The 21814-nt window shown below is 42.3% G+C and overlaps 2 protein-coding genes across 7 annotated transcripts in view; one reads left to right on the forward strand and one right to left on the reverse strand.

Moving 5' to 3' along the window:
- Positions 1–740: 740 nt before the first annotated feature.
- Positions 741–6854, reverse strand: LOC134490678 (zinc finger protein 629-like). 5 transcript variants are annotated; one of them, XM_063293887.1, is made up of 4 exons: positions 6458–6854; positions 5888–6167; positions 3184–3291; positions 741–2142 (listed from the first exon to the last, which is right to left on the reverse strand). In XM_063293887.1, the coding sequence occupies exons 3-4, from the start codon at positions 3257–3259 to the stop codon at positions 1316–1318; spliced, it is 903 nt and encodes a 300-aa protein (XP_063149957.1). In that variant the 5' UTR covers positions 3260–3291; positions 5888–6167; positions 6458–6854; the 3' UTR covers positions 741–1315. The 5 variants fall into 5 exon arrangements, with proteins under 5 accessions (XP_063149957.1, XP_063149956.1, XP_063149959.1 ...); XM_063293886.1 differs by lacking the exon at positions 5888–6167 and having other exon boundaries at positions 6458–6853; XM_063293889.1 differs by lacking the exons at positions 5888–6167; positions 6458–6854 and adding an exon at positions 2223–2366 and having other exon boundaries at positions 3184–5358.
- Positions 6855–14045: 7191 nt separating this feature from the next.
- Positions 14046–21814, forward strand: part of ASB8 (ankyrin repeat and SOCS box containing 8) — a 107105-nt gene continuing 99336 nt past the window's right edge. For both annotated transcript variants that reach the window (XR_010067239.1, XM_063293895.1), the window contains exons 1-2: positions 14046–14196; positions 18572–18732. Coding sequence is in view for 1 of the 2 variants with exons in the window: in XM_063293895.1 (XP_063149965.1) it covers positions 18616–18732 (117 nt within the window). In the remaining variant the exon portion in view is untranslated. The remainder of the gene's footprint in view (positions 14197–18571; positions 18733–21814) is intronic.

A 21814-nucleotide genomic window follows, 5' to 3' on the forward strand; every position in this document is an offset into this window, starting at 1 on the left:
GGGTTGCTGTTTCCTTAGGACATCCATTCTAAACATATTTCTCAACTTTGTAAACTCACATCTACAGCTAAGAACCTTTGATTTAATATCTTAATGCTGACAATTTCCACCAAAGCTTAAATATATATTACTGCAATTGCCCATATTATCTGGTTATAGTTTCCTCTTACTAATTTTTGACATTTAGACTGGAGCTTTGCTTGTATTACTTTGGAAGGAAAGGACCAGCAACTTGCAATGCACATGTGGCCACTGTGCTCCTTTTGGGCAGCCCCACCACTCGTAGCATCAAAGCTCAGTAGCAAACTGCCAAACTCTAAGAGACATGATTTCCTGTGGGAAACAAAAACACAAAGGTGTATTAAGCTTTAAGTTGGTTTAAGTCACTTAAAACTGGGAAGGTAGTGGGGAAACATAGAAAGCCCAGCACTTCCTAATTACAGTACACTGCATGAAAACATCCCACTCCTTGCCAGTAACAACACACCATTCCTGCTCACCAGAAAAATGCCCCCCCCAAAAAACACCACAAATATTTTGTAGCCCTTATCTGCTTAATATAGTAGCTTCCAGAATTATAAATCCCTCTTCTGCTGTGTGCCTCCACAGCAGGGACCTTTTCAGCAATGCAGATCTATTGTCTATTCAATATTTGATCCGTATTCCATTTCTGACACACTTTGCCCTGTTTTCTACTGAGAAGACAATCACAAACAGGAAACAAAACAAGTGAAAGCAACTGAGATTAGGGAATACAAAACACTTTATTGCACAAAATGGGTTTCAATCCTCCGATTCCTCTATTCTTCACTGTCCTCACTTTTTTTTCACTTCACATCCATACCTTTCCAAAGTAAAATAACAAAGGTACTTCCTTAATCCATTTTTTTTCATTGAAGTCCCAATAAACCTTATTTTGAAGACCAGATCTCTTCTCCCACCTTCTCCTCAAAAATTCCTATGGCTTCTAACTAAAAACAAATATCCCCACTTTATTTACAGTAGCAGAGCCTGCTAGTTCTCAGGTGGTCAGTGCGAACTATTTTCTGATCCTGCCCCACAAGGCAGATCAAGATCTGGGCACTAAGTTTTTCTTCCAACGAATGACCAGAGTCCTGAGCTCTGAGCTGAATTTCCTGCCTCCTCCCCTTCTTGCTGCTCCCTGGTTTGGTACACTGGCTCACTTAGGGCCCTCGGTCTGGCCAAGAGAGATCCAGGTTGCAAAGAGTCACGCTGGACCCCAAACTACCATCAGTTTCCAGGCTGCTAACCTGGACATCACTTAGAATTCACATCCCACCAGGGGAAGAAACCTTCAGCGCACAAATATTGGCTTGTGCACTCGCTTGTGGCGAATAAGGGTAGTGCTCTTGGTGAAACATTCTCCGCATTCCACGCAGATGAAGGGCTCTGATGGGGTAACCCCGTGATGGGCAACGCGGTGGCGTTCTACCTCTGAAGGAGCACGGAAACGTTGTCCACATTCTGGACACGGGTGGCCGATGGGGGAGTCCGTATCGTGGCGCAAACGCTGGTGCTTGATCAAGCCAGCACTGTGTGCAAAGCCTCGGCCACATTCGGGGCAACGGAATGGCCGAGCCCCTGTATGCGTTCGCCGGTGCTTGGCCAGGTTCTTGCTTTGTGTGAAACTGCGACCACAGTCCCCGCACGTGTAAGGGCGCTCACCAGTATGGATGCGCTGGTGCTGGATCAAGTTGGAACTCCAGCTGAAGCTCTTGCCGCAGTCACGGCAGACGTAAGGCTTCTCGCCGGTGTGGGTGCGCCGGTGCTGCACTAGGTGTGAGTTCTGTGAGAAGCTCTTGCCACAGTCAGTGCAAGTGCTGGGGCGCTCGCCAGTGTGTGTGCGCTGATGCCGTAGCAGTTTCGACCAGTGGCTGAAACTCTTGCCACACTCATTACAAATAAAGGGGCGCTGCTTGCTGGAGCGGGAGACCACGTTGGTTGCTACAGCCACGTCACCCTCGCCATAATTGCCTGGGGCTAACAGATTCCCCTGCCGTTCTATGGGAGAGCCTTCCTGCTGTGAACTTGCCTTCCAGGTGGGTTGTCTGTGCTGCATAGCAGGCTGGATGGCCTCAGGCTTCAAATCGTCCTCACTCTTGCGCACCACACCTCTGTCGGCTGTTAGAGAAGAGAAGCCCTTTGTTCAGTGCAAAGGATCAAGAACCAAAGGCTCAGATTTAAATGCCAGAAGAATGTACCTCTGGGGCTTACAAAAAGAACCTATTGCCTCTTCTGCACAGGGTTGGGTATTAGGAGTGGGGAATTTCTGGCCCTTCAGATACTGTTGGATCTCACGGTCATTTCCATCATGTCTAGCTACAGTCCACACTGCCTGGGGTTGACTGAAATTAAAGAGCAACAATAACTGGAAAACTGAAGGATCCCTATCTCTGCTGTACACACCAGAAGTAAAAAAGTCTTTAAAAGATCACCTTAAAAAGGTCAGGACAAAAGCACATTATATAACTGGAATTTTCATTTAATTGAATTTAAAGACAATTCACTGAAGTCATATGATTATTCCCTATACTGTACATGTAATAATTTCCTCCTCTTACAGTTGACAGACTTCTGTCAATGGCAGCTTTTGAAGGAACTTTGTGCTGCTTCTGAAAGGTGAGATGCAGACTGCATCCCCCACCTAAGAGATTAAACTAGGATTAGTGAACTCTGGATTCAACTCTTTATTCTAGTCATGGAACTTGCTCTATTACTCCACCTCCTTCATGATCTCTTATTTATCTCTTAGGGTTGCTCTTGAGGGAAAAATAGAGGAGGAGAACTGTGTATGCCACCTAGAAATTTCCTGGAGGAAGAGTATAATAAAGTATTTACAATTCAATAAGGCTATATACTTGTCAGCCCCACCAGGTAGACCAGACCATGAAATCAACTCCACAGGAAGGCTAAGACTACTTTTATTGAGATTGGCTGCACTAACAGAATCTTGCAAGACTGATTGTGCTGTCCCCCCTCCCTCCTCCTCCCCCCACCCCCAGTTCAGTGAATTAGGGGGCATCTGCCTGAGCTGCTTCCAAATGTTATCTAGATGTTCTGGACTTAAAAAATGCTTTAGCCCCACTGCTGCTTTGGCAGTGGAGTTTGCATGTCTTGGTCAAGGTCAACTACCTTACTCTCTACGATACCCCAGTTTCTCACCTATGTAGACTCTCCTTATGGTCCCACCATTATCTGAGCCATGGATCTCTGCAATGCTGGGATCTTCATGCTCCATCTCAAAATGAGGATTTTCAAGCCAGAATGTGTCTGTTATGAGAAAGAAAGAGCTAAAGTCAGAGAAGCCACCCTGTATTTGTGGATAAGGCAAACATTTGACTCGTGGTGACTTTGTGGACATGTCCAGTACACTTTCTAAGCTGCAGCATGGAAGTGGTTGACCACTGCCTTCTTCCAGGATGATTTTTTTTTCAAATCTCAGTCTAAACCTACAATCCTGAGATTTTCTAATAATCTCCCATCCAAGTACTAACCAGGTCTGACCTTGCTTTGCATTCTGAGATCAACCAAGGTCACCTAGGTGTTGCTAGTCTTGGTACTAAGTTGTACAAATTTGTTCTCATTCTCTCTCCCCCACCTTTGCCCACAAAAGTGCCAAGGCTTAAATTTGCTTGGGAACCATCTCCACCACTCTTGAGAATCTTCCCTTTAATGCCATTTGGGTAAAAGCTACTCAGTATTGATCAAATTCATTCTATACATTAAGGAATCCTCTTTTGTGCTGCCTCCTTTCTGGGGTTCAGATCCAATCTGGCAACGTACTCCTGAGAAAGTCCAAGCCAAAGTACATCCTTGACACACTGTACAGAGAATAGTCACCCTAGCTACTAGCATTTTAAACCTGATTTCCTTGATGGCAAATGAGGTTCTTCCCATATTATATGATGGGCCAGTGAAGCAACCAGCTAGCTCCTGCATTACTGGGATGCTATAAAATTGGCCAAAAAAGGAAATTGTGGGAGCCAATTTAGCTTAATGTTATATGCATACCAGGCATTGATCTGAAAATCTGGCAGGTTATCTTGGGTGGAGTCAGCAGTTATTTACCAATACGCTGGAGTCCAAAGCAAGTACATGCTCTCTCCAGCATCCTGCCTTTAGCTGTCAATTATTGGTGCCCCAAGGACCAGGGATATCAGAAGTATCAGGATCCCAACAGCTATCTTTTCTCCAACTCAAGGGTACTTGGTCATATGGAGCCACCAAGAATAACCTTGGCCCACTGCCCAGAGCAGTAAGGAATTAGTTATCATATCAAATGCCTTGTGAGAAGCTGGGCTTGAGCAATGCAAGAATCTCAAAGGTATCATTGAGAAACAACTAGGCTCACTTACCTCCTAAGAGGGAGACCTACATAACTGTACCAGGAGGTAATGGTGCAGGTACTCAGGCAGCAACTGTATTTGTACTTTCAGCAGCATTTCAAGATACAGACATTAGAAGATGCTGATCTGGTTCACATTATGTTAGTAAGCTGTAATTGTTTTATTAGCATTTTAGTATGTTTTGTGAGCTACAGTGGTGTGTAAATCATAGTTTGAATGTGTTTTGCAAATCAAGCCAATTCTGGCTTATTCAATAAACCATGACTAAATAAGCTCTAATTTAGACTAAGGACAAGTAATTTTTATGACCTGTCCCTTTCTTATTTTTTTCAACCTCCAAGTTAGGACAACACTGGTGGCAGTTGAATTTTTGGTCTTTTCTCTGCCTTCCACCCATTTTTTTCCCCCAGTTAAAAACGGTATGTTAGGTCTTCCATTGGCTTAACCTATTTTACTGCTTATTTCAGGAGTGAAAAAGTAAACATCTATAATATTCAACACTGCAATTTTAGATAGCTCTAAGGGTCACCAAAAGCACTGAATTCACGTATCAGCCCTTTCACTTGTCACAGTATCTCAAATATCTTTATACATCAGAAGCTTGAGCCTCAATACTATAAGGAGATTACAAAGCTGAATCCTGGAACTAAAAAAAAGTTCTGCCTCTTTTATGACCTAGCCCACAGAGGCTGTAGGTCGCAAATCAGTTAATGTAGTAAGACTGAGGAATGTTCTCATTTTAACTTCCATGTATGTGTAGATGGGCTTTTGTTGTAAAACTACCTAAACTTCTCAACTTAAAACTCATCATGTGCAACCACCACCTGGCATTAATAGCAATTTTCAGCATGCCAACAAGGGACTTGAGCAAAGACTAATAATGGCCCAAACTTACCATATTTATTTCCAAAAAGATTGTGATTTCCCCATTCCACAACAACTTAGCTGCTTGTTATTAACAATAACAAATGAAACATTGACCTGCCAAACAGTCTAGCTCCCAAACTTACCATATTTATTTCCAAAAAGATTGTGATTTCCCCATTCCACAACAACTTAGCTGCTTGTTATTAACAATAACAAATGAAACATTGACCTGCCAAACAGTCTAGCTCCCACCCTCTGCAGTATCTCTGAACGAGGAAAACATTTCTCATTTATTTTTTAAACATGCAGCAGTAAAGGGCACAGAAGCTGTGCTAAAAAAGATTGAGATGGGAGACAATGAAGACAATCTGGGTTCTACCAGAAATCTTTTCGTTTCCAAGGTGCCCAAGAACACTTGGCCTGGTTCACCTGTCGCAGTAAGCCTTGGTTTGCTTAATTATAACTAAGCCAGTTAGCTGGGTTTGCACTGTGTTTTGTCATAAACCATAATTCTGCAACCACAGTGGCTGTGTTTGCACAAGACATTAAACCAAATGACATGAATTTCATTATAACCCAGAATACTATACAAGCCGAGTCTCTTTTTCTCTTGAGTTTCTTATATAAACACGTATTTATATCCCCACTATCACCTTCTTTCTCCTTCTGGTACACTGCTCAAGGGCTGCCCTGGAGAATAAGCATTCATTCTCGCCTTTGTTACTCTTCCCTAGAAACTCCTAACTTGGTGGACGTTGGCTCTCGGCTGCACTCCTCAACCGCAACTTTTAAATGACAGCTTTCTCTGAAGCTCGGGGTGGCCATCTTGCGAGCAAGCCATGTCGTTTGGGGCAGCGAGCAAAAAGCCCGCAGGTAGTGCAGGGAAAACCTTCGGAGCGGTGCCGAAATTGAGTGTGAAGGATGGCTGCACCGCTGAGAAATAATAAAGAGTTTTCACGGAGATCGAGGGAGAAAAAGGAGCGGGAGATAAAGAAACTCTTCATTCAGGCTATCAGCAGAATAATCTGATCGCAATAATAATGCGGTCTTTTGCTACGCGCCGGGCTCCTGCACTTGATCGAGCAAAGCCACGTTGCGGACTTGTCGGGGTGTAGAGGAGGAGGTCATTTCAAACATGCAACCTTGCTCCAGATGCTTCCTACGGGCGATGCTTCCACCCCAGTGTTTATCCCACCCGCGTGGATCCCTCGATTCAAACTCACTTGCCCGGGATGAAGGAACCCGAGTCACGTCCCCGGGGCTCCTAAGCACCGCGGGAGGATCCAGCCAGCGCAGCGATTCCACTAAGGCTCAACTCTCAGCTCAGGGGGTTGCTGGGAACAGGAAGGTCCCCGATTAATTTAACCCCCCATTCCTCCTCCTCCTCCTCTCTGCTGTATTTCCTGGTGATCGCTAGGAACAGAGAGGAACTAGGAGCTCTATGGTTAAGGGTAAGCGTGGTGCTTGCAAGTGTTCGGAGAGGAGGCTGGAAATGAGGAGGTGGTCCATCTCCCGGGGCTGGAGTGAAAGGTTCAGGCTGTCAAGGAAGGGTTGGGTGAGTTCCCGCTCCATTCAGGTCGGCTGCAAATTGCGGGGCTCTCTGTGCATCCAAATTAGATTTAGAAGAGGAGGCTCTCAGACTCCCGGGTTGTAAATAGCAGGTTCGGGGCGTTGGTAGCAAATGGTATCGATTCCAGTGGGACTTCTTGCAGAAAGAAAACGGGGGCGCAGGCTGCATTAATACGTAATGAATTCATACGTATAAAGTTGGTTTGTGCATCGCTGGGATGAACGGTGGTGAACGCAAGGAGAGGCAGGCAGCTAGAAATAATATAGATCTTCTTTCTCTGCATGCAACAGTCGTATAGGTAGGTAGAAGGCAGAGAAAAAGGCCAAAGATAAAATAGTCTGTTGCACTTGTGCTTTGTCTCTGTGTTATTGAGGCATGGCTAACTGGATTTATCGTTTCATATAACTTTCTGCAACCTGTGCCCTCCAGATCAGCCCTGGATTAACCAGTAAGCAAAATAAGCATGTGCTTAGGGCACCAAGGGAAGGGGGGCAGTACACAGCCTTTTCCCGTAGCTATCATGCCCTTAACTCTTTCACTGCCACCCTTGTCTTTAGTTTTCAATAAATGTTTGTATTTGCATTCCCCCCCCATAACAGTGTTATTAAAAATGCATTAAAAAGTCTTGAAAATTTGCCTTTTTTCTATAGTCCTAATTATAAGTAAAGATGGACAGCTAATAAATTAAGTAAGTAAATTTGCTTATATTGCTTACTGATATTTAATGTTAAATATTTTTTAAGTTTAATATAGTTCTGAGGTCCAGCCTGGGGGATGGCCTGGAAGAAAACTGAATTTTTAATCTCTTATTTCACCTTCAGCACTTACTGAGACTTAACATTTTGTCAGTTAATCAGTGGAAGGGCCAAGGGGCCCCGTTGTTGGACTGTGCTTAGGGCATCAGTTGACCTTAATCTGGCCCTGCTCCAGATGGGTAAAATTCAGTTCCCGCAATCGCCCAGCTAGCCTGGCCATGGGAGTAGAAATCTAACACAATTCTCCAAGGCAGTGGAAAATTTGGACCTTCAGAGTTTTGCATACATTATGATCCTTTTATACTTGTTTTAATTAAGGGTTGGCAGATTTCTAGTTTGTTTATTTTGTTTTTTACAGGAATTCTGTGACCAACCTACCTGAACCTGATTTGAAAACAAGCAAACATATCTACTTTCTGTCTCCCCATGTTCTAGTTGATCAATAACATGGCTGACCAATTAGATCTGATTCTTGATTTTCCAGTTGCTTACCCTCCTTCCCTACTGTATTACATTTGTAATATAAATGTAATGGAGTACTACCTGTAACTGATTAGGACAATTGCTGTTTTCTTTTTAGAAAATCTGAGTGGATCACACCAGCTTTAATCAATATGGCCTAAATTTGCATGCCACTAGTATCCGTGTCTAAATTAAATTCTCACAGTTAGAGCCATGTCCCAGTGAATGTCAATTGCTGGGAAACAAATGATGGGAGTGGGCTAATATCTTTTAGTTCAGGTTGACTATACGCCTCATGAAAAATATCCAGATAGCTTCTGGGGTTAATGTTAGGTTGGACAAAATGGATCTTTTGTCTGATCCAGTAGGACTGTTTTGATCTCCTAAACATTACTGTAATTGCAGTCCTAGTTTCTACTAGATGGTCTTAAGCCACATTGGCTATGCTCATTAGGGATGATGGGTGTAGTCTAACACCTGGAGGATACATGCACCAGATGGGGGAGGCTGCTTCAGACAGATATAAATCATTTGTAAGCCCCTGTTCCTTCAGCAAAGGATCGTTACCTTGTTGTGGTGCTGGAGCTTGAGCACCTCAATGATGCCATGAGCTAAATCGTGAAGGGCCACCCAAGACGGGAAGGTCATGACAGAGAGGTCAGACTAAATGCGATCCCTGGGGAAGGTAATGGCAACCCACCCCAGTATTCTTGCCGTGAAAACTAAATGGATCAGTACAACCAGAGATATGTCGGTATACCATCGGAAGATGAAACCCCCAGGTCGGAAGATGGTCAAAATGCTACTGGGGAGGAACAGAGGATGAGCTCAACTAGCCCCAGACGTGATGACGCAGCTAGCTCAAAGCCGAAAGGACGGCTAGCGGCCGACGGTGCTGGTGGTGAACGGCGAATCCGATGTTCTAAGGATCAACACACCATTGGAACCTGGAATGTAAGATCTATGAGCCAGGGCAAATTGGATGTGGTTATTGGTGAGATGTCAAGATTAAAGATAGACATTCTGGGCGTCAGTGAACTGAAATGGACTGGAATGGGCCACTTCACATCAAATGACCACCAGATCTACTACTGTGGACAAGAGGACCACAGAAGAAATGGAGTAGCCTTCATAATTAATAGTAAAGTGGCTAAAGCAGTGCTTGGATACAACCCAAAAAACGACAGAATGATCTCAATTCGAATTCAGGGCAAGCCATCTAACATCACAGTGATCCAAATATACGCCCCAACCACAAATGCTGAAGAAGCTGAAGTAGAGCAGTTCTATGAGGATCTGCAGCACCTACTGGACAACACGCCTAAAAGAGATGTGATTTTCATCACAGGAGACTGGAATGCTAAGGTGGGCAGTCAAATGACACCTCGAATTACAGGTAAGTATGGCCTGGGAGAACAAAATGAAGCAGGACATAGGCTGATAGAATTTTGCCAAGACAATTCACTCTGCATAACAAACACTCTCTTCCAACAACCTAAGAGACGGCTTTATACATGGACTTCACCAGATGGACAACACCGAAATCAGATTGACTACATCCTTTGCAGCCAAAGGTGGCGGACATCTGTACAGTCGGTAAAAACTAGGCCTGGAGCTGACTGTAGTTCAGATCACGAACTTCTTCTTGCACAATTTAGGATCAGACTAAAGAGATTAGGGAAGACCCACAGATCAGCTAGATATGAGCTCACTAATATTCCTAAGGAATATGCAGTGGAGGTGAAGAATAGATTTAAGGGACTGGACTTAGTAGATAGGGTCCCGGAAGAACTCTGGACAGAAGTTGGCAGCATTGTTCAGGAGGCGGCAACAAAATACATCCCAAAAAAAGAGAAAACCAAGAAGGCAAAATGGCTGTCTGCTGAGACACTAGAAGTAGCCCAAGAAAGAAGGAAAGCAAAAGGCAACAGTGATAGGGGGAGATATGCCCAATTAAATGCAAAATTCCAGAGGTTAGCCAGAAGAGATAAGGAATTATTTTTAAACAAGCAATGCGCGGAAGTGGAAGAAGACAATAGAATAGGAAGGACGAGAGACCTCTTCCAGAAAATTAGAAACATTGGAGGTAAATTCCAGGCCAAAATGGGTATGATCAAAAACAAAGATGGCAAGGACCTAACAGAAGAAGAAGAGATCAAGAAAAGGTGGCAAGAATATACAGAAGACCTGTATAGGAAGGATAACAATATCGGGGATAGCTTTGACGGTGTGGTCAGTGAGCTAGAGCCAGACATCCTGAAGAGTGAGGTTGAATGGGCCTTAAGAAGCATTGCTAATAACAAGGCAGCAGGAGACGACGGCATCCCAGCTGAACTGTTCAAAATCTTGCAAGATGATGCTGTCAAGGTAATGCATGCTATATGCCAGCACATTTGGAAAACACAAGAATGGCCATCAGATTGGAAAAAATCAACTTATATCCCCATACCAAAAAAGGGAAACACTAAAGAATGTTCAAACTATCGAACAGTGGCACTCATTTCACATGCCAGTAAGGTAATGCTCAAGATCCTGCAAGGTAGACTTCAGCAGTTCATGGAGCAAGAATTGCCAGATGTACAAGCTGGGTTTAGAAAAGGCAGAGGAACTAGAGACCAAATTGCCAATATCCACTGGATAATGGAAAAAGCCAGGGAGTTTCAGAAAAACATCTATTTCTGTTTTATTGACTGTGACTGTGTGGACCATAACAAATTGTGGCAAGTTCTTAGCGGTATGGGGATACCAAGTCATCTTGTCTGCCTCCTGAAGAATCTGTATAACGACCAAGTAGCAACAGTAAGAACAGACCACGGAACAACGGACTGGTTTAAGATTGGGAAAGGAGTACGGCAGGGCTGTATACTCTCACCCTACCTATTCAACTTGTACGCAGAACACATCATGCGACAAGCTGGCCTTGAGGAATCCAAGGCTGGAGTTAAAATCTCTGGAAGAAACATTAACAATCTCAGATATGCAGATGATACCACTTTGATGGCTGAAAGTGAAGAGGAACTGAGGAGCCTTATGATGAAGGTGAAAGAAGAAAGTGCAAAAGCTGGTTTGCAGCTAAACCTCAAAAAAACCAAGATTATGGCAACCCGCTTGATTGATGACTGGCAAATAGAAGGAGAAAATGTAGAAGCAGTGAAAGACTTTGTATTCCTAGGTGCAAAGATTACTGCAGATGCTGACTGCAGTCAGGAAATCAGAAGACGCTTAATCCTTGGGAGAAGAGCAATGACAAATCTCGATAAAATAGTTAAGAGCAGAGACATCACACTGACAAAGGCCCGCATAGTTAAAGCAATGGTGTTCCCTGTCGTAACATATGGCTGCGAGAGCTGGACCATAAGGAAGGCTGAGCGAAGGAAGATCGATGCTTTTGAACTGTGGTGTTGGAGGAAAATTCTGAGAGTGCCTTGGACTGCAAGAAGATCCAACCAGTCCATCCTCCAGGAAATAAAGCCAGACTGCTCACTTGAGGGAATGATATTAAAGGCAAAACTGAAATACTTTGGCCACATAATGAGAAGACAGGACAGCCTGGAGAAGATGCTGATGCTAGGGAGAGTGGAAGGCAAAAGGAAGAGGGGCCGACCAAGGGCAAGATGGATGGATGATATTCTAGAGGTGACGGACTCGTCCCTGGGGGAGCTGGGGGTGTTGACGACCGACAGGAAGCTCTGGCGTGGGCTGGTCCATGAAGTCACGAAGAGTCGGAAGCGACTAAACGAATAAACAACAACAACAAGCCCCTGTTCTGACTTCATTTGGAGGATGTAATATTTCTGTCTCATAGTGATTTATTTGGTTTGAACTGCTTTCTCCTATTTGACACCCCATTCTTCCATTTTATTTAATTAATTCTCATGAAAACTAAGCTACTAGTGTTCTTATGACATAAACATTGCTTGCAGGTTAGAGTTCTAAGGTACTGACAATGTTGCCTAGTTGGGTAATGAAACTTCTGCAAGCAAACAACCAAGCTCAAAGAGCACCCAGGACTCCACAGTTCTGAGAATTGCTAACTGACGGAAGAGGAGTGAAAAGATGGTACTTCTTGCTGCCCAAGGGTTGGTTATCTGAATGAGAGTGAATGGCATCAGAATTTAAAAAGAAAAAAGCAACTGAGGTAGTACTCTTTTAATCCAGTGTAAAATTCTGATCTGCAACCAGCAACTCTTTATGGAGCATCAATAAATTCTGATCTCTCCTTTTCTGTTCCCTGTCACCACACGCGCGCACAAACTTTCTCCGGACAACACTCTCTGCGTTTAATGAAATGGGGTGAAGTTTATGAAATCTTATGTTATAATAAATTGGCCAGCTTTTAAGATGACTCAGAACTTTTCCAACCTACAAAGATGGGCGCATCATACTGCTCATAAGTAAAAAGGAAAAAATGTTGGCAAAACGATTCCTTACCCCATTCATCTTATATGGCAGTTTTCTGTTGTTTTAAGATTGTCCATCGTTTTTTTCATTTTGCAACTGTTTTATCAGATATGAACTGAAAGAAGTAGAACAATTATACAATGCTAAACTAGATATTTTTTTCCCACAATAGTTTATTGAGCAAGCCATAGTGGTATTGTTTACACAAAAGACTAAACCCTTAGTTCCCACTCTCTTCCTTTATGGAGACCATTACAGCATCCTTGAAAACCTTGTGTGAACCAAGAAAGTTTGGGAGTCTCTGCATGAACTAATTTTTAGGTTCCTTCCTCCCAAAAGAAACAGTGCATAGGTGTAGTTGGTAGAACATGTTTGTGATCTCAGTCTAGAGCTGTACTGTGCCTATGGATATATTTCTTGGTGGTACCAGGATCTCCACCTCCCTTGATTTTTGGTGTGAAAAAGAATATTAAATTAAGAAACTGGTACTTTGCAAAACAGTATTGTCTCAATTTTGAAGAATGCTGATATAGGCCCCGTAATATTTCTTATCAAATAAAATGGGGCATATCTGAAGTCAAGTGGTTTAGTGCAAAGTGTATCCACTTCCCCCCCCCCCCAAATAAACGTAAGATGGGGGAGTATGGGTGACCTGTTGGAAGGCTCTAGAAATGGGGGCAGGCTCCATTCTGATGAACCAGGCATGTCACAATGACAAACATCTGTAAATGGGTAACCTCTTAGTTGCTGTTTTGTTCAGTGTTTTGTTAGTTGTTCACATGTTCTCAAAATGTCAGATGTCTCCACCATGCAAACAGTTGGGAGCTCTGCTCTAAAATACAGTATGTTTCACTACAGCTTATTGAAGAATCATGGAGTCAGAAGGATATTAGAGGTTATCTAACAATTGGCTAGAAGTTGTAACTTGGCCAATTTCACTACTTGCTACCCCATAAATTATAGTTTAGAAGCTGAATAACTGGGTTAACACAAGTCTCTTTAAACCAAAAAAACCCAGATTGCTTCGTTTAAGCTTAGCAAGCTCGGTGAATCATGCCTTGACTTGCTTGCTCAGCCTATTAACCTGACCTTGAAAAAGCTAAGCCAGAAGTCAGTCCCACTAAATCCAATACTGCTTTTTTCTAAGCCAGTGTTTCTTAAAATGTGGTCCTAGGACCCCTGGGGGGGTCCCCAAGACCCCCTCAGGTGTCCTTGAAATCAAAATTATTTGCCAGCCTATGTTGAAAAATAATGCAATATTAAAATCCCATCAAGCAATTGAGAGAAGCAGTAGAGGCAGCGAATGCACCAATTTAGATTTTTAATACGGTAAATATTAATAAATATAACCCATAAAAACAAATGTTCTTTTGGGGTCCTCCATAAAAATGGGAGGAGAAATTTAAGAAATCCTGCTCTAGGGAAACCCGTCTCGCATTTCAGCATTTGATTTCCGCCACAACAGCGGCAAAAACCCCCGGGCTCTCCGCGAACCTCTTAAGAAGCTTTGCTGTAGAACTCGCAGTGGATTGGAAGGCAGAGGGGCGAGGGGCGGGACTTACCATTCGCTGAAATCATTGGAGGATATTTGTGAAAAGGGCCGGCTTTAGCCAGGGTGGGGAAGTGGAGGGGATTGATAGGCCCGGTTACTTGTTGGCGGGTGTTGGAGTTCCGGGAAGTCGGTCGCTCTAGCTGTCATTGTCCGTGGTTTCCGGTCGCTGAGGGTCGAATTTCCGAGCAGGGGAGGGCGCGCGATCAAGTCGGCGCCAAGTCGGTGAGTGGCGTCGCGGCCGGGCTGTTGTTGCGCTCTCCGGGGTCATTTGCTCGACGGAAGGGAGCCTTCCGGGCGACAGGTGAGGCGGCCCCGTCGAGGGGCGAAGGGAGAGCGAGGTCCGTCCCTTTGCGGCGGCCTCGGCTTGCGAGGAAACTCCCGGCGGCGCTCCTGAGACAGCCGCCCCCAACTAGGCGCCCTCCGCTTGTGCTAGATTACAATTCTTATCATCTCTAGCCAATCTGGCAGGGAGTAATGGAAGCTGTCGCGTCTGCGCCTGGAGGGCGTCGGGTTGGGAGGATCCCCCTGGATCAGGATTTTTCCCGACGCGTATCTTGTTTTTTGACGAAGTGTTGATCCAAATGTTGGCATAAAAACATATGTTCCTACATTTAGTTGTTCTTGGATGCCTATCGTCTGTGTCAGTAACCCTTCAAAAATACACGATTAGGTTGCTGGTAGCTGTTCGAGTGGCCAGAGAGTCCTGTCCTTGTGCAGAATGACCCCTGTTCCCGATAAGTGTTGTGTGTGCAAGGGAGGAGTTAATTCCCTCTGGGAAACGTAAAGGCTGTGTTCCGTTGTTTTCTTTGGCAATAATACTGTAGGTGCCCTGTTAGTCTATGGTGGCTAAAAAACAGGAGGAGTCTGATAGCACCTTTTCAGACTAATGCATTTTCTTACTCTGAAAAGATGCTAAGGTGTTACCAGGCTCCTGATTTTTGGCTATGATAGACTAAGACCACTCTCCTACAGTGTCTACAATAAGAAGCACCAATTTTTGATGGATGAAGTGAAAATCCATAAAACTTAGCAGAAAACTAACATAGATACAGACATCATTTTTCCTAACCAAACACCAGCAACATGACATCCTTAAATGACTGAAAGTGAAGAACTCTGTACTGTACAGCCAACATACTGCACAGACTACAGCCAAAGATTGTGCTATATCCTTTCCAAGAAATTCCTAAACTATTTTATCAGCATCTTTTAGAAGAAGCAAAAGTTAATCACCACTACCTTAAAATTGTATGGTAGTGGTGCTCCCAGACTTCTGATCAGTTTGCTGTTGCTGCCTTCTGGGATATTTTTTTCCCTTTTTGATTTAGCCTATAGCCCTGGGATTTCTTCATGGTCTCTCATCCAAGTAATAACCAGGTCTGACTCTGTGTAAGTTTATTTGCTAGGTGCTGCTAGCTTGCTTCATTTTCATACTAGACTCAGTGGAAAAAACTGCCATCCCATCTCTTCTCCTAGCAATTTGTCACTCAGGGCTATTAAGGTATTGCTTAAACACTGCTTAAATGAGTATGTGTTATTTCACAAAATGATGGTGTTAAACTGCTCCTGGAAAGTTAATTAACACTTGGAGGTAAGATAAAATATGTTCCTAAGCTTCTGCAGAAAAGCTTCCTCAGGCTGGAAGTTAACTCAAATGCTTGCTCACTGGCCATGTGGCTGGAAGTGTCAGTTGTTGTATTCAACACGCTGAAGGCTACCATCTTGTAGAAAGTTGTTCTACTTGGCTTTTAAAAATTTCTCTGCTTTCATTTTTTTGGAGGGGAGCTGATTCTGATTGACCAGCAGAACCACTAATCATCTTTGTCAGCTTGTAGTAAGGTTACTCAGCTATTAAAAATGCAAAGCACTAGCAGTTTAAGTACAGCGCTTTTATAGAGGTCAGCTTGTTATGTAACAACTTATGATTGGCATGGCTGTGTAACAGAAAAGGGAAGCCTTGTATATTGAGACTGAAGAGTTACTTTCCATTAGAATACCTTGGAGCCATTTTGTTGATGCATGTAGGAACATTCAGCTATCCTGGAGACAGTCCAGATTGCTTTTTGTTTATTAATTTCCTGTGGCTTGCTAATGGTTGTCTTGCAGTGTAGCAAGTTCTGTTTCAGCTCATTCCTAATGAGGCAATGGCAATCTCTCAACAGTATGTTTACCAGGCATATGCGTTAACTCTCTTTCCGTCCTCCTATTTCTTTTATCATATTGTACGATCTTTGTTGTTCTGTTCTTTGTATTGTCATTGTAATGACTTGGGTTGCAGCATCAACCCAAGTCATTACTTGGGTTTAAAGCTTGAATTTAAAGTAAAGCTTGAATTTAAAGCTTGTCTGGTGCTCCCAAATGTTTCACCTTGCTTGCAGCATAAAAATAAATGAGGTGATGGCTGCATTACAATGATTAGAATTCCATAGCCTCAAGGATTGTTTATAAACTGTCAACTTGTGAACATAATTTGTTGCTCAAGTCTCCAAACAGAAGAATTAAACTTGTTCAATTGCATGTTCTAATATAAGTAGTTTTTTCTTTAGAATTTGGAATTTAAATATAAGAATGGAATCAGAAGCACAATATACTTAAAAATGTGGTCAAACTAACTCTGCAACTAGGGGCACACTTGTATTTTAAGTGACGTGCTCGAGTCCAAATTCCCAAAATTATGGATGAAAATAAGTTTGAAATGTAAATGTTCATGAAACCAGTGTTAATTAAAATAAATAAATACTCTCCAGTCAAGTATCACTGATTTTAGGGGGAATGAATAAAGTCTAAACCACGCTTTTCCAATCTGGTTTCTTCTAGATGTGTTGATCATGTTGGCTAGAAATTCTAGAATTTCTAATCCAATACATTTATTGTAACATTTTGTTTGGAAAAAGCTAAAGATACCAATCAATTCCTGGTGATTATGTGAACACAACCATGCAGTATTTTTGGCACAGTATAGTAATAGTCAGTGCTTTCTTCTGGGATTGCAACCTCCCTGGCTAGTTTACAACCCTGATATTCCATAGTGCTCTCCCATCAGTGATACTTGACTGGAGAGTATTTATTTTAATTACCCTTCAAAGCAGAATTTTTCCAGAGAGATTTACAACAGTAAAAAAAAAAATCACATTTAACCTAAAGCAATAATTAAAATGCAATATATAAACAATAGAAGCATAGACAGTAAACATGCATTTAAAATATTGCAGTACATGATAATCATATTACTATATTAAAAGACTTGGGGAAGTAAAATGGCTTTGCCTGGTGCCAGAAAGATTCTAAAGTAAGAATCAGGCATGCTTCACTGTGATATGGAAGGTATTCCTACCCCTGAGAAGATCCACTGCCAGGTAGTGGGTTGTCACATTTTAGCCTAAGAGGGCAACTGGAGCAAGGCCTTCTAAAATGACTCTTAAGTTGGTGATAGGAATATATGTGAAAAGGTTCAGACTGTGGTCCCCAACTTGGGAAGACCTTTATAGGTTAAATTGAGGACTGGAAATGAAGTGGCAGCCTGTGAAGTTCATGCCAAACTGGTGTAATGCAAACAGTTATACTCCTATGGCTCTATTTTGTACTAATTGATGTTTCAGAACTGTCTCTAAGGACAGTCCCAATTCTGTAATCCAAGCAGGTCTCCCTTGAGTTGAGCTCATCTCCTGATGACTTTATAGAGACCTCACTGTAGCTTACTTAGCAACAGTTTAAAAGAAGTTTGCCATTGTCATCTACTGGCATTGATTTATTTTCCCAGTCTACATCTGTGAGGTTTCTTGGCAGTCTCATATGGAATCTCTCTATTGTCTGTCTGTCTGTCGGTCTATCTTCCCAGCTGTGAGGTTTCTTGGCAGTCTCCTGTCAAAGTAGTAACCAAGTCTGATCCTACTTAGCTTTCTCTTGTCGAGCTACGTAGGTTACTAAAGTGAGGGCATCATCATCTACGTACAAGTTATAGCTGTCATACCAGTCTAAGCTAATAAGAGGAGCTTCACTTGTATGTTTGATGGTAGAGACATAGAAGCACCCTCAAGCTACAGACTTGATCCATTGTGGGAATGCCCCAGCAAAGGATAGTGGAAATGTGGCTGGAGATAATTGTTTTCCTGGTATCCTAGAAAAATTGATAGTGAAAACAAATAATACTTGGTTATTTGAACTAAAGATCCTATTTTCATAAGATTTTAGATTTTATTCTCAAGATAAATGTTTTACATTACTTTGCTCTCTATTTCTTGATTTCAATACAGTCAGATCCATTTTACATGAAGCTTAGAGCGTGTTTACCATCTCTTAATAATTCTCCAATTAATGTCTACCAATACCAGTTGATTATGTGAATGGATTCATTTGGAAGATACTGTGTTTTGAATAATAGTTGTACATGTAGTGTACAGCCAAGTGTGAGCCACCTCCTAAATCTCAGGTTATTCTCATTGACATGGAATGGTGAGAAATTAATCAATGAATAGAACAGTCTGTCAATATTTTGTTATTTAATGCTATTGCTATATAGCTTGCTGGGATATCTAAACATTTCTTTTTACAGAAATTGTACTTTTAAAAAGTTCTTTTTTTATGTGTGCTTCTTCAGACAACTTGGAGCATGTGAAGTAACCAAGGAAACTGAATTCCAGTATGTGGTATATTATGCAGAGCATCCAGAGTAAATATTCTTTGTCGGAGCGCTTGATCCGGACTATAGCAGCCATCCGATCCTTCCCGCATGACAATGTTGAAGACCTAATAAGGAGGGTATGTGAAAAAAGCTAAGACAAGTTTTAATTGTTTTTTTAAAAGCTTCTGGGAATGTTTATAAAGTCTAGGAGACTGGATCTGACTTTGCTTGTGTCTGTTGCAGTGTTAAGCAGTGATTTCTTTGGACCCCGTTCCTTCCTCCTAAATTAACTCTGTCAGATTAGATAAGAGGGAATGCAGACCCATTCTCTTCAAATGCAGTTATTGCCCACTTTCTTGTGTATCTTGAAGTAGGAGAGGGAGAACCCCGTTTCTTGGGCTGTTCAGTATTGCATCTCTTGTTCCTCTGTCTCTTCCCCACATGGGAAGGAATTGGTGCCATTTACTTACTTACATGGACAGATGAAAGAGATGCGATTGGACATAGGTGGGATGCACTCAGAACTGCTTACTGTGAGTCCAGCTGTTTATAATGAAGCCTGTCACCCATCCTGAATTCTTTCTCTTCATCAGATTTGAGCAGGAAAGAATGATGGAAACCAGGTTCTGTGTTTCAGAGATTGCCTGTACAGATATTTTTTTCCATATAGTGTTAGCTGAATACCTAGGGCCAGATAATTTCTGTTGAGACTGAGACCATAACAACATGATTCTTTTAGCGTTATTTAACTGATATCCCTAAGCTTGTTTCCCCTTCTTAAAATCTTAGGAACTTTGGGAAAGTTAAGGATTAAGAGAAGATTCTTAAACTTATGTGGCATTCATATCAGCTATCATAAGTATTAGCCTGTCCTTCTCCATACCGGTATTCTCTAATGGGATTAGATTTCAGGAAGACACTAAGTTGAGATAAATTGATTTTTTTAACAGCAGTAGATTTCAGGATGATGTGGGAAAATACTTTGAACAGCCTTCCGCAACCTGGTTGCATCAAACAGTCATGCTGATGGGAATTTCTGGGAATTGTGGACCCAGTACCTGGAAAACATCAAGTTACGGAAGTCCAGGTTGAGGGAATGATGGCCTTGGCCCTCTTGTGAGGGAAAGATGTAACCTTGCACTGTGAAGAATGGCATTCTAGGGAAGAAGTGTGAATAAACTGAGAACTGAGTGAGAGACACAGCAGCAGATGTGACAATGTAATGACCCTAACATTTAATAGCTAGTGTCTAATAGCACGCCTTAAGTTTGCTAGATCTTTAAGGACTTGTTGGGTTTCTAGCATTGTCATGTGCCCCAGAAAGTTCAGGAAATGGTGGGAAAACAATCTAAAAATAATACCACTGTTACATAAATAGTTTTCGGAATAGATTTGCATGGTGCCTAATGTGTAAAGTTTGGATTTTAACATTCTCCTGGGGGGGAAAACTTGAAGATTGTGCGGTTTCTTTGAACAGAATTGGCATGGAAACAGCTTCCCTCTGTATCATGATCCCAGCTCTGCTCTTATTTCCTACTGTTGTCACTGCAGAATAATACAACTCAGCAATAGGAAATAGTTCTCATTACTCTTCCTTCCTCTGCTCCTACGGAAGAGAAAAGAATATAGGAGATCTTGCCTCAGAAAAGGCACCAGCTGTGTAACTGAGACATTACATGATCTTTCTCAAGCAGGTAGAAATGTGCTCTTCTGAGTATATAAAGATTTTTGAAAAGAAGGTACTTCTTAGAAATTTGTACCAATGCTATGATCTGTACAACACATACAATCCCAGAACTATATATTTTTTAGTTTTTTTTATTCTGTATGGACAGATGTTCCAGGAATTGTTCCAACTGTGGAAATCAAATTGGCTGTTTTTGTTTCTGCTGGTCTACATCTACTGCTTTTTAGTCATAAATACAGCTGTACTGTAGTAGTATTTCTAAGCTGCCTTTCAACCTACCAAGGCCCCCCAAAGGAACTACAATTTAATTCAACAGTATAAAAAAATAAAAAGACAATACAAAGCATGCTTTAAAATTATTCAGAGTGAAATTAAAATCTGTCAGAAGCCTGGCAAAACAGTGTAATTCTAGTCTCTCACCTAAAACTCATTGGAGATGAACTCCGAAATTTTGCATTTGAAGGGCTACTACAGAAAAGGTATAGTCTTGTATTCTCACTAATATTCTGTGGTTGAGTACAGTACAAGTAGTCTTTGGGTTATGATGGCAACTGGGACCAGAATTTCTATCGCTAAGCAATGTGGTCCTGAAGTGCAATGTCACATGACTGTGTCACTTAGCTATGGCAATTCTGGCAGTTTTGGTTGCTGTCATTAAGTGAGGACTGCATGGATTGTTAAGTGAGACCCTAACGCGACCATGACTTCTGACTTCCTGCTGGCTTTCCCATTGACTTTGCATGTGGGAAGCCAGCAGGGAACATCAGAAATTGCAATCATGTGACCACGGCTCGCTGTGACATTGTAATTGCAAGGTGGGCGCCAAGCGCCTAGATCATGATCACATGACCTGGGGGACACTGTGATGGCCGAAACTCTGAGGACCGGTCGTAAGTACCATTCATTCAGTGCCCCTGTAACTTTGAACGGTTGCTGAATGAATAGTTGTAACCCAAGGGCTACCTGTACTTCCAGAACAGCCTCCCCTAATTTGCTGTCTCCGTGTACACTAGGACTGTTCCCTGTCTGCACTGCCTTTCTAAGTTGCAGTCCTCACCTGCTTGCAGGGCATCAGGTTGGGGAAGGATGTTTTTGCAGTGAAGAATGAGCAAGTTGAGAAGGATTTTTAAAGAATGTCCATGCTGCTGCTTGTCATAAATGCGTGGCTTTGGCTCTATAAGGGAGTTAAAGGAAGGTGATTTATTCCAGTTACAAAGCAGAGAGCTTGTAGTTTTTTTTACCAGTGTTTCTCAGGCTTCTTTAAGCCTGATATTTTTTTCAGAAGGTTTGAATACTCAGTGTCAAATTGCAATAGTCAAGCAGTTTCTAATTACTCAGCTCTTGGAGAGAGAGAGAGAGGCTGATATGCACATTGAGCTTGATTGATGCTGTCAGCTGCTTTGCTATATAAGTTGTTTAGTAGCTAGTCTGCAGTCAGGTAGTCATCAGAAGTCAAGATTGACTCAAAGGTACGAAAAAAGAAAAGACCTTTCCTATCCTGGTGCTATCTAAATTTACTAGACTATTATAAT

The sequence above is a fragment of the Candoia aspera genome, chromosome 2 (assembly GCF_035149785.1).
Source record: "Candoia aspera isolate rCanAsp1 chromosome 2, rCanAsp1.hap2, whole genome shotgun sequence".
Lineage (NCBI taxonomy): Eukaryota > Metazoa > Chordata > Lepidosauria > Squamata > Boidae > Candoia > Candoia aspera.

Bases quoted from the DNA above. Each gene is read 5' to 3' on its own strand.
- LOC134490678 (XM_063293885.1), bottom strand. From the start codon at position 3,382: ATGTCCACAAAGTCACCACGAGTCAAATGTTTGCCTTATCCACAAATA. The intron at 2,143-3,183 runs GTGAGAAACTGG...CTTCTCTAACAG, and splicing joins CATAAGGAGAGTCTACATAG to CCGACAGAGGTGTGGTGCGC.